Source organism: Ambystoma mexicanum, chromosome 3q (assembly GCF_040938575.1).
Source record: "Ambystoma mexicanum isolate Mex_15411 chromosome 3q, UKY_AmexF1_1, whole genome shotgun sequence".
NCBI lineage: Eukaryota > Metazoa > Chordata > Amphibia > Caudata > Ambystomatidae > Ambystoma > Ambystoma mexicanum.
This window is the reverse complement of record NC_090926.1, coordinates 1,009,905,276-1,009,924,257: the sequence shown is the minus strand read 5'-3', so window position 1 is coordinate 1,009,924,257 and position 18,982 is coordinate 1,009,905,276. Positions and strand designations below refer to the sequence as shown.

Genomic DNA, 18,982 nt, shown 5'->3' with positions numbered 1-18,982 from the left:
TAGTATATATAGTGATTGTTTAGTGTATTCCCTACCTGTGGTTTTGAATTGCAAGGATGTTGACTAAGGTCTAAATAAATTATTGCATTTTTATACTTTCTGCCTAACATATGGTGAGTGTTCTGTGGTGCCTAACTTCCCCACTCTTTCGCTCTCCTAAGTCTAAACCTACACTCTCACTACCTTGATTGAGTTTGTCTAGATATTGGGTACTTTCTCTATTTACCAGAATAGGGTGGCCTCTCAGAATCAGTCCACTGGAAAGATTCTTAAATCCCATCTTAACATATCACCCTGTATATTTCACAGCCAGTCTTCTTTCCAAACCTTCAGTCGGAGTCTGAGAGCGTGAGGTTAACCTAGATTTATGGAGGGCACTGGAGTTTCATTTAGACTAGAGCAGAGATTTCAGAAAGGATGACAAATCTGGTTTTTATACATGTGAGCATGCAACCTGATGCAAAGGCTTACGAATTATTCATTGCACAATGAATTGTAGTTTGCATTTCGTAGTCTTATTCACTTTTTTTTGCAACGCGGCTCGTAAAGAAATGTAAGCTTGTTCAGAGCCATGGCTGTTTCACTGGTATTCCAGATGCAAGTGCCATTTGATAGTATTGCAAAGTAGACCACATGGTCTTCACTGTCGGCTTTCTGCAAACATTATTGCATCAACACCAGCTCAAGATCACACACTAGGTTTGTGCAGTCTATCCGTTTGCTTGATTTGGTTCCTTCATCCCATGGATGGCCATCTCTTAGAAGATTACCACAAAGGTCTAACAAAATTATCTCTGGTACATAGGCTGAGCAGTAAGGCTTACACTCAGGACTTTTGGAGTGTTTGTTGTAAAGTACAATTGACACAACAGGTTGCCAAGCAATTGATGGCGCCCACGGGTTAGTATAAAATGCACTTTTTTGCACAACAATACAGATGCATTAAGATCCAAATGGGTGGGGGGTGCACCAGACTTAAACATTTAGACAGTAATAGTTCAGTACTGCAACAACAATCTAAAATGTGGGTGAGGGTAGATGTAAAAACACAATGTTAGATGCCTTTTAAAATCATATGGAATCACTAGTCCATAGTAACGGAACTAAACAAGTTCTGCTGTGGAGCACGTTTTCCACAAAACAGTTTTCCTGGTTAGTAACCAAGTTTTGGCTTCTTTGCGTGAGTTTTAAAAGTTATTCAAAGATCTCCCCATATAAAGCATTTGAAGTGTGATGGTTAGTTCTTTGGTTTGTGATACAATTTGTAATATTTTTAAAGTAGTTTTCTTGCGTACTAAGAGGTAGCAGCCAATACCAGCCAGCTAAGGGATGCCAGACAGGATTCCTCTGCCCAGGGCTATGCCTGGAGAAGGACTTTATGCCCAGGTCTTCAAAATTGGTTAGCAAACCAGCCCATTGTACTCCAATGTAAACAGTCAATGAACCCAGGTTATTCAGTAACATTGGACGTAACTTCTTTCACCAAAGGTTGTAGCGTTGGCTTCATGGGGTGCAGTGTTGTTATGACATGGCAGCTGTGCCCGCTGATTTTGGTCTCTATTAGCAAATTAAGAATACTGAAGGGCACCAGGCAGGCTATTGTCTGAAGGTGAGAAATGGACTCTGCTCGGGATCATGACTTCCACAGGGGCTATGTAGCACAAGAATAGAGCTTGGACAACATGGCCAACAATGTTGAGCACTATCATCCATTAAAATGGCAGGCATGCAGCAACAACTAACAGAAAATGCACAGGAGTGCATGCACAAAGTGTACAATAAAGGTACCAGTTTCATAAGCCTGTCTGGGCTTCACGAAGTATGGGGGAAAATTATCTACAGTCAGAAAAGGGAAAATCTGGTTCTCCTGCGCTACTCTTTATGGTAGGTAGTAGCGCTACAGGGAGGACTCGAGTTGGGAGAGGGTGGCCCTTCACTAGTGTCCTTAAGGATTAACCAGTGCACCTAAAAATGAAATGGGGTAAGCAGTGGAAGGAGCCTGAAATCATGTCTGGGTCTCAAAACAGTCAGCCTATGTACTTGGAGGTCCCATTGAAATGGATGGGGAAAGCTGTAAAAAAATGTACTCCCTAACAGATGATAAATTCATAGATGATCACAACTGTTCAAGGGTAGGTCACTTTGATTCTTTGGAGCGTCGGAACAGTTCCAAGGGGACCATTTTAATTCTTGAAGGAAGTGGACTTTGTCCAAAAGGCTGCTACATGAAAGATAAAGTGGGGGTTCACAAATTTTCTTTGGAGAGGAATCGTTGTGAATAACGTGGGAATGAATCACTTGGTCAAATCCTGACCCCTGGCAGAAAGACTATCTGGGTGATGGGAGGCTGTGACAAAGTGTTGTGCCTATAACTGAGGGTCCTTAGTGAGCGTAACGAAAGGGGGCCAGTCCCTCTCCCAGCCAGAGGATGATGGCCCTTTGGCTGGTAGGTAGGATTCTTTCATATAGCAAAGAACAGATTGACTAAGTAAGTCCACCTTAGGAGCATTGTTAAGGTGCGGCCAGCAGGTAGGGGACTGACCAAGAGGAGGGGCTTGGCAGGCCCAGTAGACTGGGCAACATAGGACTCTGGGAGCTGCAGGAGAGCCCCAAGGGGACAAGATCATGGAGTAGGAGAGTAGCAGCCCAAGTGGGCAACACTAGTAGTGCAGAGCAGGGTGGTCTCAGAGGAGCCAAGTAGGCACCCAGAGTGGTGAAGAACTTGAAGACAGTGAGGAGGAGGGTGGTGCTCCGAGAAGCGAAGCATGCGCCCAGAGAGGTGAAGATCTTGATGACAACACCTGTCGAGAAGAGTAACACTGAGGATTGAAAGAGATGAGGCCAGTGATGAATGGGGAAGAAAGGTACCTTAGAAATAGCAGTATCCAAAGGGAAGAAGATGAGATTGGCAATCGCAGTGTATAAGGTGGGCAAAAGAAACCAGTCTGGGAGCATGCAGACTAGAGAAGAGGATAGAGCCCTGGATAAATGATGGGAAGTTCATGCTGCTACTGATACAGGAGTGTACCAGTGGAGATTGGAAAAGGAGTGCGAGCAAGAAGGGGTGAGAGAGAGGAGGGGTGAACAGGTGGAATTGGGACGAAATTGCTACTGCTCTCCAGAAGTCCAGGGATGCCTCTACTCTTCTTCTAAACCAGCAAGGATCCCAATTATTAAGGTAAAACAGGCACAGACTGGCCAGGCGTACCTCCTTTGCCTCTTTTGTTAAATTGGGCCAAGGACAGGTTATACTCCTCAGTGAGCTGGCACATATGCAGCACAAACAGCAGCATGGTGGTACAAAAATAAAACTATGCCCAAAAGATTAGCTTGCGGGCAATGTGTTTCTTTGAAGCAAGACATTGCAGAACAATACAGGTTTGAATCCCGGTTCCTCACTTAGAGACTGGTCTTGGGCATTGGGTCTTTTAAAAAAGATTCATTAATTACCAAACTTTCTCTAGGCTCTTAAATTAAACTAACATAAATTCACACAAGTGATAAAACTACTGACCCACCACTATAAGAGAAAAGGGACAGAACATACTTTAAAATAAAATGCACCCTGGGTTTGCAGACGGGGTGCTCATGGAAAGTTCATATAAATGTTTTAAAAAGGTTGTGAAGGGTGCTTTGAAGTTACCAGACTCTTAAGGTTGGTCAGGTACATTTAAATAGGTGCCAGAGACTCTGATGCAGTAGGGCATGTCCACAAAGCAGTTTTACCTGAAATGTGCCCTCTGGATGCTTTGGGAGGAAGGCATTTCCTTGGAGCCTTCTGTCTTCATCTCCATGTCAGAGGACTTTGAAAAAAACTGTCCCCAAAAGAGTTACAGGTGATTCGGCAAAACTGGCGATGGACCGTCCGCCCTTCCAACTCGCCGGCAAGTTGGCCACTAAATGCTCGGGAGTCGTCACTGAGGGCCCATCCCCAAGAAAAAAAGATGACATGGAAGGCAGGCACCATTCTTCATCAACCTCCTCCAACAAGAAGAAAAAAAAGTGCAGGTTTGGGCGTGACTCAGATTCATTGGTGGAAAGGATAAGGGACTACCTAAAGAGGTGTTTAAGCAGCAAATGTTGATGTTGTTTGAGAGGGTTGTATACGAATTGTTTGTTTTACAACTGTTCGAATTACAAATTGACCTTTTCACAATTGACTGAATTTGTGAAGGTCAATTGTAACATATATGTGGGGGGAAACCCCCCACAAACCCCACCCAACGCTAAACCCCCCAAAACACCTATATATATATATATATATATATATATATATATATATATATATTTCAATTGTGAAAAGGTCAATTGTGACCCTTTAAATTCGGTCAATTGTTCATTGGAATAATTGTAAACAATTTGGTTAATACCGTTTGAGAGGGCCGCGGCAGGTGCAGCCTCTGCCTAGACGCCATCAATGGGGAAGATGACGACCGTGTCTGAAGTCTCTGGCACAAAATTGTCGAAGGGTAATACACCATAGAGCTTGACTTCTTCCAATCAGTTGATGCCCATAGCAATGCCCCGTAGCAGGACTATGGTTATATCCCAGAATCTAGGGCAGACTGCTTTGGGTCCATGCAAACTATGTGACGATGAAGAGGACCCCATCCCCTTTGGGATGGAGTCTTTGACATATTCTGGACTTGATTATTTGCGGGACTTTTTGAACCACTGAGCAGATCTCGTGGAACTTGCAGTGGGTCTGCTTGACGCTAGCGGGCTTGATGCGTCCCCCAACTTTGAGCCATAGCAAGCTACTCTGTATGCGCACCCGAATGCTCAGTATTGGAAGGTGGTTGCAGCCATCCCTGCTCCATCGGGACCGTTGCTACAGTAAGAGATCACAAATATTTTGTACAAAGGGCCGCTGTCCCAGACTGCTCTGCTGTTAAAAACGGCAGTAGCAGACATGATTGCGACATTATGGCAACTTCCGTGCTCGATGCAGTCTGTTGATGGAGTACTTAGAAAAAATATAAACTGGCCAGAGGCAATCAGCCTTTGCTCTCCACACACCCTAGGCCCAAAGGGCTGGTGGTCCTGGACTCCATAGTCAACTTGAGGCCCTCTACTTCAATCTCCCGACCGATAAGGAATTGAACATAAACAGATGTACTCGTAAACAAATCATACATCCCGAAGCATTGCAGCGAAGGCGTTCAATGCTTCTTGTGCTTTTGATAAGTGTTCATACATTTTCAGGAATGTGATCTTAGAAGATGCTGCCCACCTACCAGAAGGTGAAATTAGAGCTAGCTTCCTGGGTATTGCAAATTACTGGAAGAAGGCGGAATACCAAACACTCCAGGATAGCCTTGATACAGCGGATTGCCTCACAAGACCACATATCAAGGTTCTGACTTCTCATCGAAGGTGCAGTCGAAGCTGCTATGTGGCCTTTGATGGAAAGAATCTCTTTGGATCAAGAGCTGACGAATCTTTGGAGAGATGTAAGGAATCTATGATTACAGCGAAATCACTGGGGATGGTGGTCCAACAACCTATGAAGCCATCTTTCGAATTTTTTCACGGACAAATCTCCATTCGGGAAGGGCGCAGTTGCCCCGAGCAAGCAAGGGCAGCAAAGGTTCTCATGCCCTGGAAAAGGTACAGTGGCAGCAAAAAGCTAAACTTCTTTGGCTTCAGGGCAGTCGAAACCTAAGAGTCCCCCCCCCCCCATGTTTCTCTGGTTGGAGTAAGAGTCTCTGGGTACTGTGGCACGTGGAATGAGATTACCTCCAATGCCAGGGTTCTCCATTAGGTGGAATACAGTTGTTTAAAGTTTAATTTTGACTGTTTTTACTGCGCCACAAGCACCATTGGTCTCACTCTCCCTCCCCTGCTTCCAGTTCTTTGTTGCCTTCCCTCCCGCCTACCTGCCCGCCCCCTCCCCCTGATTGGCAGCCTTACTTCTCTTTACTGTCCCTCCCTGGGCAGCCCTCTGCCCGGCAGCCCCTGCGACTAAGGGCCCCTAGGCAAAGTGCGGCACCCATAGAGGCGGCTCCTGATTGTGTCTGCAGGTGTCAGCAGGGGAAGCCAGTTACCTGCCATCTACCAGGGTTGACCTGCACGCTACACTGCTTACCCCTGTCCACCTAGCAGACTCTCAAACTTAGGTCTGTTTTTTCTCCTGTTTTTAAAATTGCATTGTGATAGTCCTTTATATCTGAGTGTCTGTCGTCTTGCCCAATCATTCAACCTGTCTCGCCTCTCTCTGTCTCGTCTGGCTGCACCCTGCCCTGTGTCCTTCCCTAGTGTTCTCCCCTTCCCTCTCCCTTCCTCGTCCCTCCTCTCCCTACCTACTCTATGGTGCTCTCTGTCTCTCCTATTTTCTCTAACTGCTTCTCTATCGACTATCCTGCTCTCCTCACTAAATCTGGTAGGAAGAAGTTTAAAAAGGACATCCTGGTCTCCAATCCATGCCTCCCTATAGTTGATGCCTATCCCAATGACTCCTCCAGCCAAACTTTCACCGACATCCTCTTTGTCGTTCCCTCACCAGACCTATGGACCCTACATATGGTCTCTGTGCTCTCTCCTTTCTCCTCTTCTCCCAATAATGATGGCACCCGGTGGGATTCTCTCCTGGCCCCCTTCCACTCCTCTAAGGCCATCATTTATGTTTATGTGAATGGTACCGTCTTGGTCCAAGGCCCTCAGGCCAACCTTCTCTTCGATAGACACTTCCTGCGCCTCATCAATTTCCTTTCTTCTCCTTCTGTCCCCTCTGCCCCATCCAGGGCTTCCTTGCCTCCCCGTGCTGCCTGCTCCTTGGCTTCCGTGCCCTCTCCGCCTTTTCATTTCTGCCCCGCTTCGGGCTTCTTCTACACCTCCGCAGGGCGTACCTCTGATTTGTACCCCTCCCCGGAAGTCTTTAAAGGACAGCAACCTTCTCCATATTGCCACTCTTAACTCTCGCTCAGTTGTCAAACACTCCCCTGACATCTCCTGCCTTCTGGAGGAACTTGACCTCGATGTCCTCGGTCTCACTGAGACCTGGTTCACGGCCAGCTCTGTCACGTGCTTTGACGCTCTCCTCCCTGACGGCTACAAGATCCTCGCCCAGGTCCAACTGTTCCAGAGGACGTTTAGCCCTGATCTTCCCCAAGTGGATTCCTGCCTCTGTCATTCCTATACCGGCCTACTCCTCTTTCAAATGCCTCATCTGCAGGCTCTCTCTCTCTCTCTCTCCCAGCCATTCCCTTACTGTGGCTACTATCTATCAGCCACCTGGTCAGATCTCCTCCTTCCTTTCTGAGTGTGCAGACCTCTCCTCTTCCCTCCTAGTCTCGACCACTCCATTCCTCCTTCTTGGAGACTTCCTGTCCTTCCTCTGGACTCCTTTGCGACTCACTCTCTATTCTCCCCTCTGGCCCAACTCACTCTGCAGGGCACACTCTGGATGTTCTGATCTCCACAGACCTTCCCCTTTCTATCCCTCTCACCACTCCTCTCTCCTGGAGTGATCACTTTCCCCTTTCCACCCAGCTCACCCTCTCTACCCTTCAGGCCAAGCCAACTCCATCGCTTTGGCCGCCACTTTCTCTCTCCCCTCCCACCCCCCCTTTGGCTGACACAGCCATTTCCATGTTCCACTCTGCTATATCTGATACTCGATGTTCTTGCCCCTGTCATGAGGATCCGCCCCTGTCATGAGGATCCGCCTGAAGCCCAAAGCCAAGTGCAACTCCTGGTATGACTCAGACCTCGTCACCCTTAAACGCATGTGCATGGTGGCTGAGAGGAAATGGTGTGCTTCATGTACATCCTCTGACAAACTGGCCTGCCGCCTGCTCCAAAGGCAATACCGGCCCTCTGTCCTCACCAAGAAGAGAGCTCACATCCAAGCCCGCGTCTCTGTGGCATCTAACAACTCGGCTGAACTCTTTAAAATCTGCAAGGAACTAGCCAATCCTGCCGCAGTCTCTACCTCTCCAGTCCCTTCCCAGGCCCTCTGCTCAGCACTGGCTTCTCATTTCATCTCTAAAACTCAGGACATCCTGTCCCCTCTCCCCCTCTCCCCTTCCTCCCTCTACTCTTCCTCTGGCCCTTCTTCGGCCACCTCTCCTCCCTCCTCCTATGCCTTTCCCCTGTTCTCCTAGGATAAGGTTACTAGACAAGTCTGATCTATGAAAGTCTCCAAAACCATCAAGGACCACATTGACTCCCTGGCTCCTGCCCTGGCCGACTTGAGCAACCACTCCTCCGCCACTGGAGTCTTCCTACCCCCCCACCCTGAAGCACTCTCTTGTGCACTCTCTTCTTAAGAAACCCTCTGCCGACCCGTCCTGCCTGGCTAACTATCGCCCAATCACCATCACTCCTTTCCTGGGCAAACTCTTGGAAAAGCTGGCCTTCTCGCAACTCATTCTTTACACTGAATCTGTTGGTTGTCTCCATGATCATCAGTCTGGCTTCAGAGCCGCCAGAAGCACGGAAACTGCTCCCTTGAACATCCGTGAAGATCTGCTCTCCAAACTTGATTCCAACACCCCCTGCATCCCCATCTTGCTTGATCTCTCTTCTGCCTTTGACACGGTATACCATGCCATCCTGCTCAACCATCTGTGATAACCTGGGCATCACCGGTCAGGCCCTGGCGTGGCTGACTTCTTTCCTCTCTGATCGACCCTCCCAGGTTCAACCTGGGTCCTTCATCTCCTCTATCTCTACCTGTGGTGTTCCCCAGGGGTCTAACCTCTCTCCCTGGCTGTTCAACCAATACCTGGCACTTCTTGCCCACCGCATTGCCACACTCTGTCCCAACTTCCAGTGCTATGCGGCTGACAGCTCTTTTCAGGCTACCCTCAGCCACTTCTTCTCCCTCTCTCTTTTCTGACTGTCTGCCATCCAGGCGTGGTGTGCCACCAATGATCTCTGCCTTAATGCCAGTAAGACCGAGATTCTCGACACACCCACTCCCTCCTTTCCTGTCACTCTGGCCGACCTCCCTTGGCCCTCTTCCTGTTCCCACCTGCGAGGCTAAAAACCTTGGGGTCATCTTCGACGCCACACTCACCTTCTCTCCTCACATCTCTGATGTCTCCAAGAAGTCACGTTACCAGCTGCACTTCCGCAGAGATGTTCTTCCTTTCCTCTCCTTCCCCAGAAGCTCACTGTCTCCAGAGCTCTGGTTCTCTCTAGGCTAGACTATTGCAACAGCCTCTTTCTAAATCTGCCTGCTTCTACTCTCCACCCTCTGCAACTCATCCAGAACAGGAATGCAAGACTTATCCTTGGCCTCAAGCCCAGGGATCGTATCTCTCCAGGACTGAAATCTCTGCACTGGCTTCCAGCGGCAGCGAGGATCAAGTTCAAAACCCTCTGCATTGTGCACAAGGCCTTCTGTGGCCTCAATACCTTCAACTCTCTCTTCCTAAATATCTTCCTTCTCGAGCTCTTCGCTCATCCGCCTCCTACTTCCTCAGGGTCAGTTGCTTTTCCAAGCAACGAGTTGGTGGTAGATCTTTCTTCGGCAGGGCCCTCCCTCTGGAACAACTTCCCTGCTTCCCTGAAACTTGAGTAGAATCATCTCCGGTTTCAGAAGCACCTCAAAAACCTTTCCTCCTCTTCCCTGCGGACTTCCTTGTTGATACTGAAACTGTACTGGTTACCTGACCACCCTCTGAACCCGGGCCCAGGTCCCCTCCCCTGGCAGTCGCACACCTGCACTGCCTTCCTGGCAACCCCTGCACTTGGGGACTGTTTTTCTGTACCCCTACAGTCCCACTACCAGCAATTGCCACCTGCTCGCCATACATTTACTTATTGTGTATTTATTCTATTATCCCATGTACTGCACTGTCCCCTCTCCCCGCACTTCCTCCTTCCCCCTTCCCATGCACTTGCACAATATGAATGACACCTGGCCTAGTAGGATCGTTGTGTGTCTTCCCTCTCTTCCCCCTCCCTTGCTGCATCACGCCTTCAAACACTTGTGTATAGGCATGTTATAAATGCCATATCATATAGCATAGTATATACTGCCTGCCATTTCTCAGGAAGCCCCCAGACAGGCTACCACCTCCTCAACTGCCAGAACCCAAACTGTAGGAAGAAATGAGATCTCTGTTGCTAAAGGGTGCAGTGGATCAGGTGGTGGCTTGGGAGAGAAGTACAGGTTGGTATTCTCGCTACGTCTTGGTCCCAAAAACAGAGGAGGGCTCTGTCCCATCCTGTACCTCAGTGCTCTTTCACAATTTCAGGGTGGTAACCCTACAAGTGATTATCTAGGCTCTAACATTCTCTAGGCTCGGGAGGATAGCTCAGGGGCGACGTGCTCGCCTTGGAAGCAAGAAGACACGGAGCAAAATGGGTTCAATCCCTGGGTCCGCGCTTAGAAACCTCTGGGTATTAAGCACGTTATTAATAACCTATCATATCATATATCATACGATCCCATGATCGGTTGGTGTCTTTCGATCTTCATGACGCCCACTTTCATGTACCGATCCAGCCTAAGCACAGGGGTTGTCATTGTGGACCCTCTTTACAGTTCCAGAGTCCTCCCTTTTGACCTGTCCTCCGCGTACGCAGTCTGCAGAACGCAGTGCCGGAAGACCAGCGCACAAAAGATTTTACACAAGAGTGCCGCGCTGTGCTCCCGGCTTCCGGTGCAGTGCTCTGCAGAGCGCAGAAGGAACATGGAAGCAGGGAGTCGGAGCACCAGGTAAATGGGAAAGGGGGGGGGGAGGTAGTAGCGGGCACAGAGTACCACATAGTTGCTGGGGTTTTGGGATGGAGGGTGGGGGGCCCAAAAGGGACTGGGAGAAGGCAGCACACAAAAGGTCACACCATGCAGAATGCAGCCTTTTGTGCTGCAATCGCGGGTGGGACCTTTTGTGCATGGTCCATAGACATAAAACTGGCCTACGCACCAATGATATTCACCAAGCTGATGTCATTGGTGGCGGCACACCTCAGGAGATCTGGATTCTTCGTATGCCCGTGCTTGGAGGGCTGGATTATCCCGAGGTTGATCTCCAGAGCAGGTTTCGAGGTATCTTGAGTACACTTGCTTGCACAGCTTGTGCTTTGCATAAGTATGCAGATGTCCCACACAACACCAACACAGATGCTCCCGTTCACTGGAGCATTTCTGGACACTCGGTTGGGGAACGCGCTACCCCCTGTGACGGATCCAGGGAGTTTGCCACCTCTCGCGAAGTAGGAGCCACCCCCCTTTAGGACTAGGGAGGTGAGCCTGGTATGCTTTACAGCCCTAGCTGACCGGGTAAGCAGGATCCCTCTGGAGATGACTTCCCCCTTTAGGGGCAGGGAAAAGGTCATTGATTTCCCCTTGAGACTAATGCTTTTGTAGGGTATGCAGGAACTAAGGTGCGTAAGAACCCTTTAACAATGGCTGGCTCGTCTTCTGACCAAAACTGCTTTTCATTCTCTTTAGGGAAAACGGAGGAATGACCGAAAAACCAGCTTCCTGAAGTCAAGATAGGCGAAGAACCAATCAGGGTGGAGCATCAATGCCGCCCACTGAGTTATTTTACACTGCAGCGCACATTGAGGAAAGAGTCACTCGAAGAGACAGAATGCCAGACGTGGCGTCTCACCCAGAGGTCTGCACTAGGAGAGTGTAAAGCGGTGGGTAAGCCAGAACCGGAGCTGGTTAGGAGGGTGTGTGGAAGCCTGAGCGAGACCGGAGTACCTCAGTGGGCCAAGGCAATGTTCGGAGGAGGAAGTGCCCATAAACTCCCTCGCCGACTAAGCATGAACCAGGATGGGACTCCCTCCGCTGTTGAGTGGTGTAAGCGGCCTTGCCGTGAGACGAGAGGCAGTCGGCCTAGATAGTCCCCTAGGGAGCACTGCTCATCGGATACAGGTGCACAGTGGAATCTGAGGAATGGGAGACGGGCAGCAAGGCCAGAGGAAGGAGCCCCAGAGTGGGAGGATGAAGGGGAAAGGGCCCCAGAGTCAGGAAAAGGGAGACCGTGAGAAGCCTGGTCTAGGGAAAAGAACCTAGGGTACCAGAATGGAAAATGAGCAATTGTTAACCACAGAGTGGGGATGAAGAGACTGAAAGGACCCCACACTACAGGAAGAGCAAATATGAATGTCTCAGCAAAGGGAGTACTGTGAGATAAACAAGGTTCAACGAGGACCAGAGAGAATCGGCTGGAACCCTGGGATGACACTTTAGTCGTACGTAAACTAAATGGTATTGAACTGTGAACATAAGCATGGTCCTTTGATGAAGACACACAAGTGTGGGGGTCAGAAGTGAGCAGCCAACATTTTCAAGGCCCAAGGCATGTCTTTGTATATTTCTTTTTTGGTATTTTGTTGGCGCGCTAGGGAGAGAAAGTAGTTTAGAATATGATTTCTGGACTTCATATATGATTGACCATCTTTAAACAATGACAAGCATCCTTTTTTACCTTTTGTGTAGAGTTTGGCTTAGTATCACAGATTTAGGGAAAGATTAGGCCTTTTGAATCAGGAGAGAAAGTAAACCACCTGAAAATACTTGTCTGTCTCCTGATTCTGACCTACCAAACCCCGAGCAGAGAGTCACCAGCATTGAACAATTGTTCAGAATTCTGGAACTCTAGCAGTCTACCAGTATCACCCTTTCTCCACCTACTGGGCCTTTTGGTGCCAGAGGGCAGGCTTCCTATTCACTCCCTTCAGCGGCTTCTCAGAAGTGGCTGGTCGCAATGTTCCTGCAACATGACAGATGTCCTCCTAGTATTGAGGACTGTGGCCAGTGAAGACCTGGAGTGGGTCAAAAGGTTCTGAACACCTTGGCTGGAGGTTGAAGTGGTCATCGATGCTTCCCTGAAAGGCTGGGCGTACTTTGTGGGAATCTGCAGGAGCTGCCATTACGAATGATCTGTCCCAAGCCGGTCCCAGGAGGTATGCACGTGGCACATCAATCTGCTGGATCTGCGACTGGTCCGGCTAGCCCCGGCGGCTTTTGCGTCTACTCTATTGAGGAAGCATGTCCTGATCTTGAAGGACAACATGGTAACCATGCACTACCTCTACACCCTGGGGCTGAGGCTTCTTGCCTTGTGGTACTCCTACATCCCCTCCCTAGTTACGGGAGACGGAACCTTTTTCACCAGAAAAAAAATCTTCTTCCCATTTAAATGTTTAGCCGCATGTGGGGGTGGCCCTCGGAGCATGCGCTCCCCTGACTCCACCCACCGGCACCACTTCCTAGTCTTTTCCAAATCGACGGGAGCGGACCGCTTTCACCAGCGCTCCTGGGTTTGGCTTCGGCCTTGTAATTCCACGCCCTCTTCCACGGATACTGTCTTTTGTCTTTAGTCTTTTGTCTTTAATCAGGTACTTGGTCCTCTGGCGCCACGCTCCTCCCTGGCGCATGTTGACGTCCTTGGGCTTCAGCAGGTGTCCAGCCTGCGAAGGGATCTTCCCAACGTCCGACCCTATGCTTTTTGCCTCCGCTGCCTTGGTCCCGATCATGGCTGGCAAGGTTATTCTGCATGTGATGCGCTTACACCACGCATTCTCAAGAATAGGGTAGCTCGGTGGAGGGAGTTTTTCGAAGGATAACCTGCGGAGGACTTGAAGGACTTCGTCAAGCACAAGTCAAGGCCCAAGGTACGGCCACCTTTTTCGTCTGCAACACGCAAAGGTGACTCCTTCCCAAGGAGACGTCCGAGCAGGTGGGACCATTCAGGTTCTACCATCCGCACGGGTACCATGGCTGCTTCAACTACCAGCCTCCAGGCTGAGGGGTCACTAGATCCTACTGGGGACGTTGCTGAGGGAGTGCAAGGTTCTTTTACCAGGTATCTACCTGAGGGGATACGCCCTATTACCAGACAAATGTCTGCGAGGGCGCCTGTATGCGGCACTACCAGCAGCACAGCTGAGGGCACAACGCCTACCCGGCCTCGTCCTGAGGTGCAAGGTAGGCCGCAAGCTCCACTACCAAGAGTCCTGGAGGAGGCCGGGCCCAGTGCGGCAAGCAACACGGCGCAGGCACGTGGCATGCAGCCCGCCAAGATGGCCGCAGCGCCAGACAAAATGGACGCTCGTCCGATACTGTCCCATGGTGCAGAGCAGGTGGGAGAACGAGTCTCAAGGTGGGACTGGTCTTCACCAGGTATGTGGCCTACTGCATATCCTTCAACGTCGCAGGGCAGATACACCCCACGGGCAACAATGCTGAGTACGCCCAGACCTCAGCAACCACAGGGCCCTACTCATACGCCACCTATCGCCCCACCGGCCTGTGAGGACAGATTTATCGAGAAATTCCTCATGCTCATCAGATCCCCCCCAGATGGGCACCATCCTTCGGGTTGTGATCAGGGACATGCTGCCTCCTGTCCCGCCACCTGCGCCCATAGTAATTCCTCCTATGGCTCCAGCACCTCGGGTCCCCGCACAGCCTCTGCTGCCCGCGCCGGCCCCCATGGTTCTGGCCCCTCTGCATCCTGACCCTCAAGCGGTTCTGCAGCAGCCTCCGGCACCAGTCGCCACACCTCACCCTGCGGTGCCCAGTACTCCTCCACCTGTCCCTGACCAATCGGACGGGAGGATTATACTTTGGAAAAATAATAGAAAGGTATGGATTTTTAATTCTCGGACAACTCCCATTTGCTGCAGTGCCCAGAGAGGATTTTTGGATCACCTTGCTTCCTCGATTACAAAAACCCTTGCTCTTCATTAGCTTTTGCACCCTCATGCTGTGCAGGTTAGGTCCAGCAAACTTGTATTTTTTTCTTTTCATGTTGGAGGGGTGAATGGGTTCTCTGGTCTCTGGACTACTTCTCACTAACCTGGTGCCCTTAACTTCAGTAGGTTTAACTACTCTTTCTTGAGCCTGGAAAGATGAGGTGGGTTGGGGAAACTTGGAGGCGGTCAGTTCTACTCAGTTGTTAACCCTTGTATCCTTGTTTTACAGCTCACAGCATCCATTTGCCTTTTCACCTATCTCATCCCCACATGTGTGTTTGTTTAGCATGTGTGGGTGTATCTGGAGGAAAGCCTGCCCCCACTCTAGGGCCCTTCACGCATCCATGGCAGAGTGCGATTTGTCAAATGACGTCCTGGATGTTCTACTCTCGGCTTGGAGGCCTGCCACCAAGTCCATTTATTCCTGTAGATGAATTACTTTTCGTGCTTGGTGTCGGGAGAGGGGTCTGGATCCTTGTACTTCTCCCACATCCTATGTACTGGATTTCCTGCTTTCATTGGCTAAGACGGGCCTACAAATTGGAGCTGTGAAAGGAGTACCTTCTCAATGTTGGTTTTCATGGCTTGTTCTGCACAATCCCCATAGTTATGCAATTTTTACTATCTGTTTTCCCCCACAACAATTTGTTCCGTCATGGGATTTAAATTTAGTGTTGGCATTTCTTTTGCACGCTCGGTTTGAGCCCCTGCATTCATGTTCTTTAAAGTTGCTCGCCCATATTGATTTTCCTGTCGGTCATCACTACCGATAGATGCCTGAGTGAGCTCCAGGCGTTGACTGCTAAACTTCCCTATTTGTTTTTTTTCCAGAAAGAAGATGACGTTGAGAGTGAGACCTTCCTTCCTCCCGAAGGTGGTCCATCTCTCTCTAAAGGTACATCTTCCTGTCTTTTTTCCTCTGCCTTATTCTTCCAATGCAATGGAGTGTTTCTATTGCGTGAACTCAGTGCAGTCCTACTGCTACTAATTCACGCTGGGGATGGCAGGAATGATGACCAGCTGTTTGTGGGTTATGCTTCGGTCCCTACTGGCAGGGCTGAACTAAACGGACCCTGTCGATGTGGATCATCCTCTGCATTTCAGAATGCTACGATGTGGCTAAAAAGGATGTGCCTGAGGGTCTCAGTGCTTTTTCAACCAGAGGACTGCCTGCCACCTATGTCCTGCAGGGAGGAGTTCCAGTTTTGGACATTTGCCAGTCGACTACGTGGGCCTTGCTGCACAGGCTTGGTCAAACATTACTGCTTAGATTCCTAATCATGGTAGTATATTTGTTCCGGTAGGACCGTCCTCGAGATCTTTCGGGCATAGGTGATGTCTTCCTCCAGGTCTATGTAATAATATGGTAGTCCATCACAAATAACGAGTCTGTGGGAGAAAGGAATCCATTACAAGACTTCATTGCTTACCTCTCTGTAATGTTCTTTCTGATGGATGTTCCTCCCATAGTTTCCTCATCTCCCTCCCAATCAGCCGTACTTGACGGCTAGCTAGTGCACTTTTCAGTTCTGTGATCCTTAGCCCGTGGGAAAAGCTTTTGAAGAGCAGCTGTACTGGGAGATAGAGATCATAGATTTAATTTACATTTATTTTATTTTACCAAATGAGGAATCTGCGAGAGAAACATCCAGTAAAGATTTATTACTGAGAGGTAAATACATTGTTTTTTACTCACTGTGGTAACACTTGCCCAAGTGTCCATTGTCACTTTTGTCCAAATGACCAAAGCCGCCATCCCTTCCCTTCCTTGTTTTTTAACTTGGGCCATCAGTAAAGGACTCAAGTTTGAAAGGAGTCGATAGGGAATGAGGTGACGGAGTAGGTGCTGAGCAAAGTCAGAATGCACAGCTTTTAAGGTGGCCTAATTTATGGAAAGGTATACCTGCCCTCTCACAAGGAGGACCTAATAGTCCCTTATTGTGCTGGAGGAGGAACTCCAGGCTAGGAGTACAAGACCCAATATGGTAAGTAACTTGTACCCAAAAGAATCAGTGTATCTAAGAATGGGGAGGTGTATCTATCACTGGATTATTCTGTTCTCTTTAGTACATGTATTACAGGAGCACTCCCCAGTATTTCTAACATTAAATCTCTCACACAGATACATATTCTGTATATGTAAAAGATGAGCGCTTTCAAAGTTGAAAATATTGTACTCGCTGCTTTGCTGCAAATGTCTGTGAAATCGCACACCATGCACTTTGTACCTCTGTGTTGCACTGCAGTAACCATCTTGCCCTGTATTAACTGGTTATTTGTCTCCCTGTTTAGAGGATCCCCTCCAATGCCCAGTACCAGTAGCTCCAGCCTTACAAATGATATCACTAAGCAGACACCTAACAGAGACCTATCCATCCGATCGGCCAACGTGGGTAACATTGCGGTTCAGTACACACCCCACTCACATCAATTTCCCAGAACCAGGAAGATGTTTGACAAGGGCCCTGAATTAGTAAGTGCTTGTTTCTTTGGCTTTTCTGGTATATGGGTTGCTTTTCCTATGTGTATTGCTCACTGGAATGAGGAGCATGAAAAACTAAAATGATACCTGTACCTCGCTTAAAGACCATTTTTTGAGCTGTTGCCCCATTGACATGCGAGGGAGATTGGTAGCCAGTAAGGGCAGAAAATGCATAGTCTAGTTAAAGGGAAGTGCTCTCAAAAATGTTATAGTTTACAAATGTTGGCCATAATAAAAAATATATATTGGCGTTCTTTTTTAAAAAGTTCCTATGGAACATATGTTTTAAAATGGCACTTAAAGTCCTGCTTTCCAAAGACTTCAAGGCAGGCATTTTCTAAGCAGTACCAGGTTCCTGTATATGAGTTAATGCTGTGCTCTCGCAGCATCAATCAAGCAAAATCCCCCTTCAATGGATTGCTTTCCTCCTGCATATTCCTCATTGGATAGATATCCATTCCAGCGTCAGCAGCTCAAAAACCTTTTGACTGGGGGGGGGGGGGCGTAGTGCATCTCGACTCATCAATCCATCTTGCCTCAATGTTGCGGTCGTCGGCTCCAGATATGAAGTCGGTCTTTGTACATAACCTGCGTCACTACGCCCCTGTACCTCTATTCCTTTTTTCCGTGAGCTCTGCACGCTGCTGGAGGAACAACTCTCACAAGATAACTTTCCAATCAATGCATTTGTCATTGTTTGACGCAAATTCCAAGTTATGTCTGCACCTAAGCTGTCGGGCTTCAAGCGCTGCAGGGACTGCAGGTCTGTGATGTCCATTACGGACCCACACAATGCCTGCGTGTGGTGCCTCGTTGGTCACGTCACCGAGGGATGTGGTTCCTGTAGAAAAATGAATCATAACTCGCTGCCGGAGAGGGAGGCGAAACGTGCAGTATGCCGGCCTGCATCAAAGTCTCTGGTCATCAGAACCCGAGACAGAAGGGCCTACTCCTGAAAAGGACAGGCATGGAAAGAAAACAAAAAAAGAGGTTGCACTCTGTGTCACTTCTCTTCCTTTCATAAGAAGAAATAGTGCTATCGGCGCAAGCATGAAACCGATTTGTCGAATGAGGCTGGTAAGTTGTTGGGGGTGGGGGGGTGAAGGGGTGTTGGGGGGGGCTTGTGCAGTGGGGGTTACATCCAGGGCCGGCTGGGAAGCCTTTAAAGGGCCTATGCTCAACTTGTTCTGAAAGGCGGCTGCCGGTACGGGTGATCCCTCGAAACAGCAGTCCTTGGTGGCACCCGGTGACCCTGGCCCCAATTTGACCACTATGAAGTCCTTTTTGTCTAAGCCTTTGGACTCGCGCCGAGTTATGTCAGTTCGACCTCGGCACCAGTGTTTACTTGTGCGCCTCCGGCATCGGTCACATCCAGTGCGCCCTTCGGCGTCGATCAGCGCTGGTCCATTGGCTCACATTGCTGAGCGATGATATGTACCGAAGTCGAGGACCGAGTTATTGAACACAACATCAATTTACGATGACAAGAACGAGTTGATGTCTTGTGGCCTCGACTCTGCTTATGCCGGTGCTGGAGGTAAGTATTACTTTGCAGATCAGATGGGTTTAGTCACTTTGGCTCAGGGTCTTCACAAAGCCTGATTTGGAGAGTCAACAGCCTCACCCTTATCGGCATACTAATGCCAAAGTATTGTGCCTTGGTGGATACCCTAGGCTAAACTGCCCCAGCTTAGCCCTTGTCAGGCTACAAACTCACTGACATTTTGGACGGAGGTCCCTCTACTGAGAGGGCCATGCCATTTAATGTTGCTATTGCTGACACAATCGCCACTCTGTGGCAGAGGCCATGCACCATTCCCCTGGTGAACTCCA

At 49.1% G+C, this 18,982-nt stretch overlaps 1 protein-coding gene across 4 annotated transcripts in view; it reads left to right on the top strand.

The window, feature by feature from the left end:
* The window catches only part of RPTOR (regulatory associated protein of MTOR complex 1), a 2,822,438-nt gene that overhangs the window by 2,209,504 nt on the left and 593,952 nt on the right, over positions 1-18,982 (top strand). For all 4 annotated transcript variants that reach the window (XM_069655181.1, XM_069655184.1, XM_069655182.1 and 1 more), the window contains exon 23: positions 16,960-17,140. In XM_069655181.1, the coding sequence (XP_069511282.1) occupies positions 16,960-17,140 (181 nt within the window). The remainder of the gene's footprint in view (positions 1-16,959; positions 17,141-18,982) is intronic.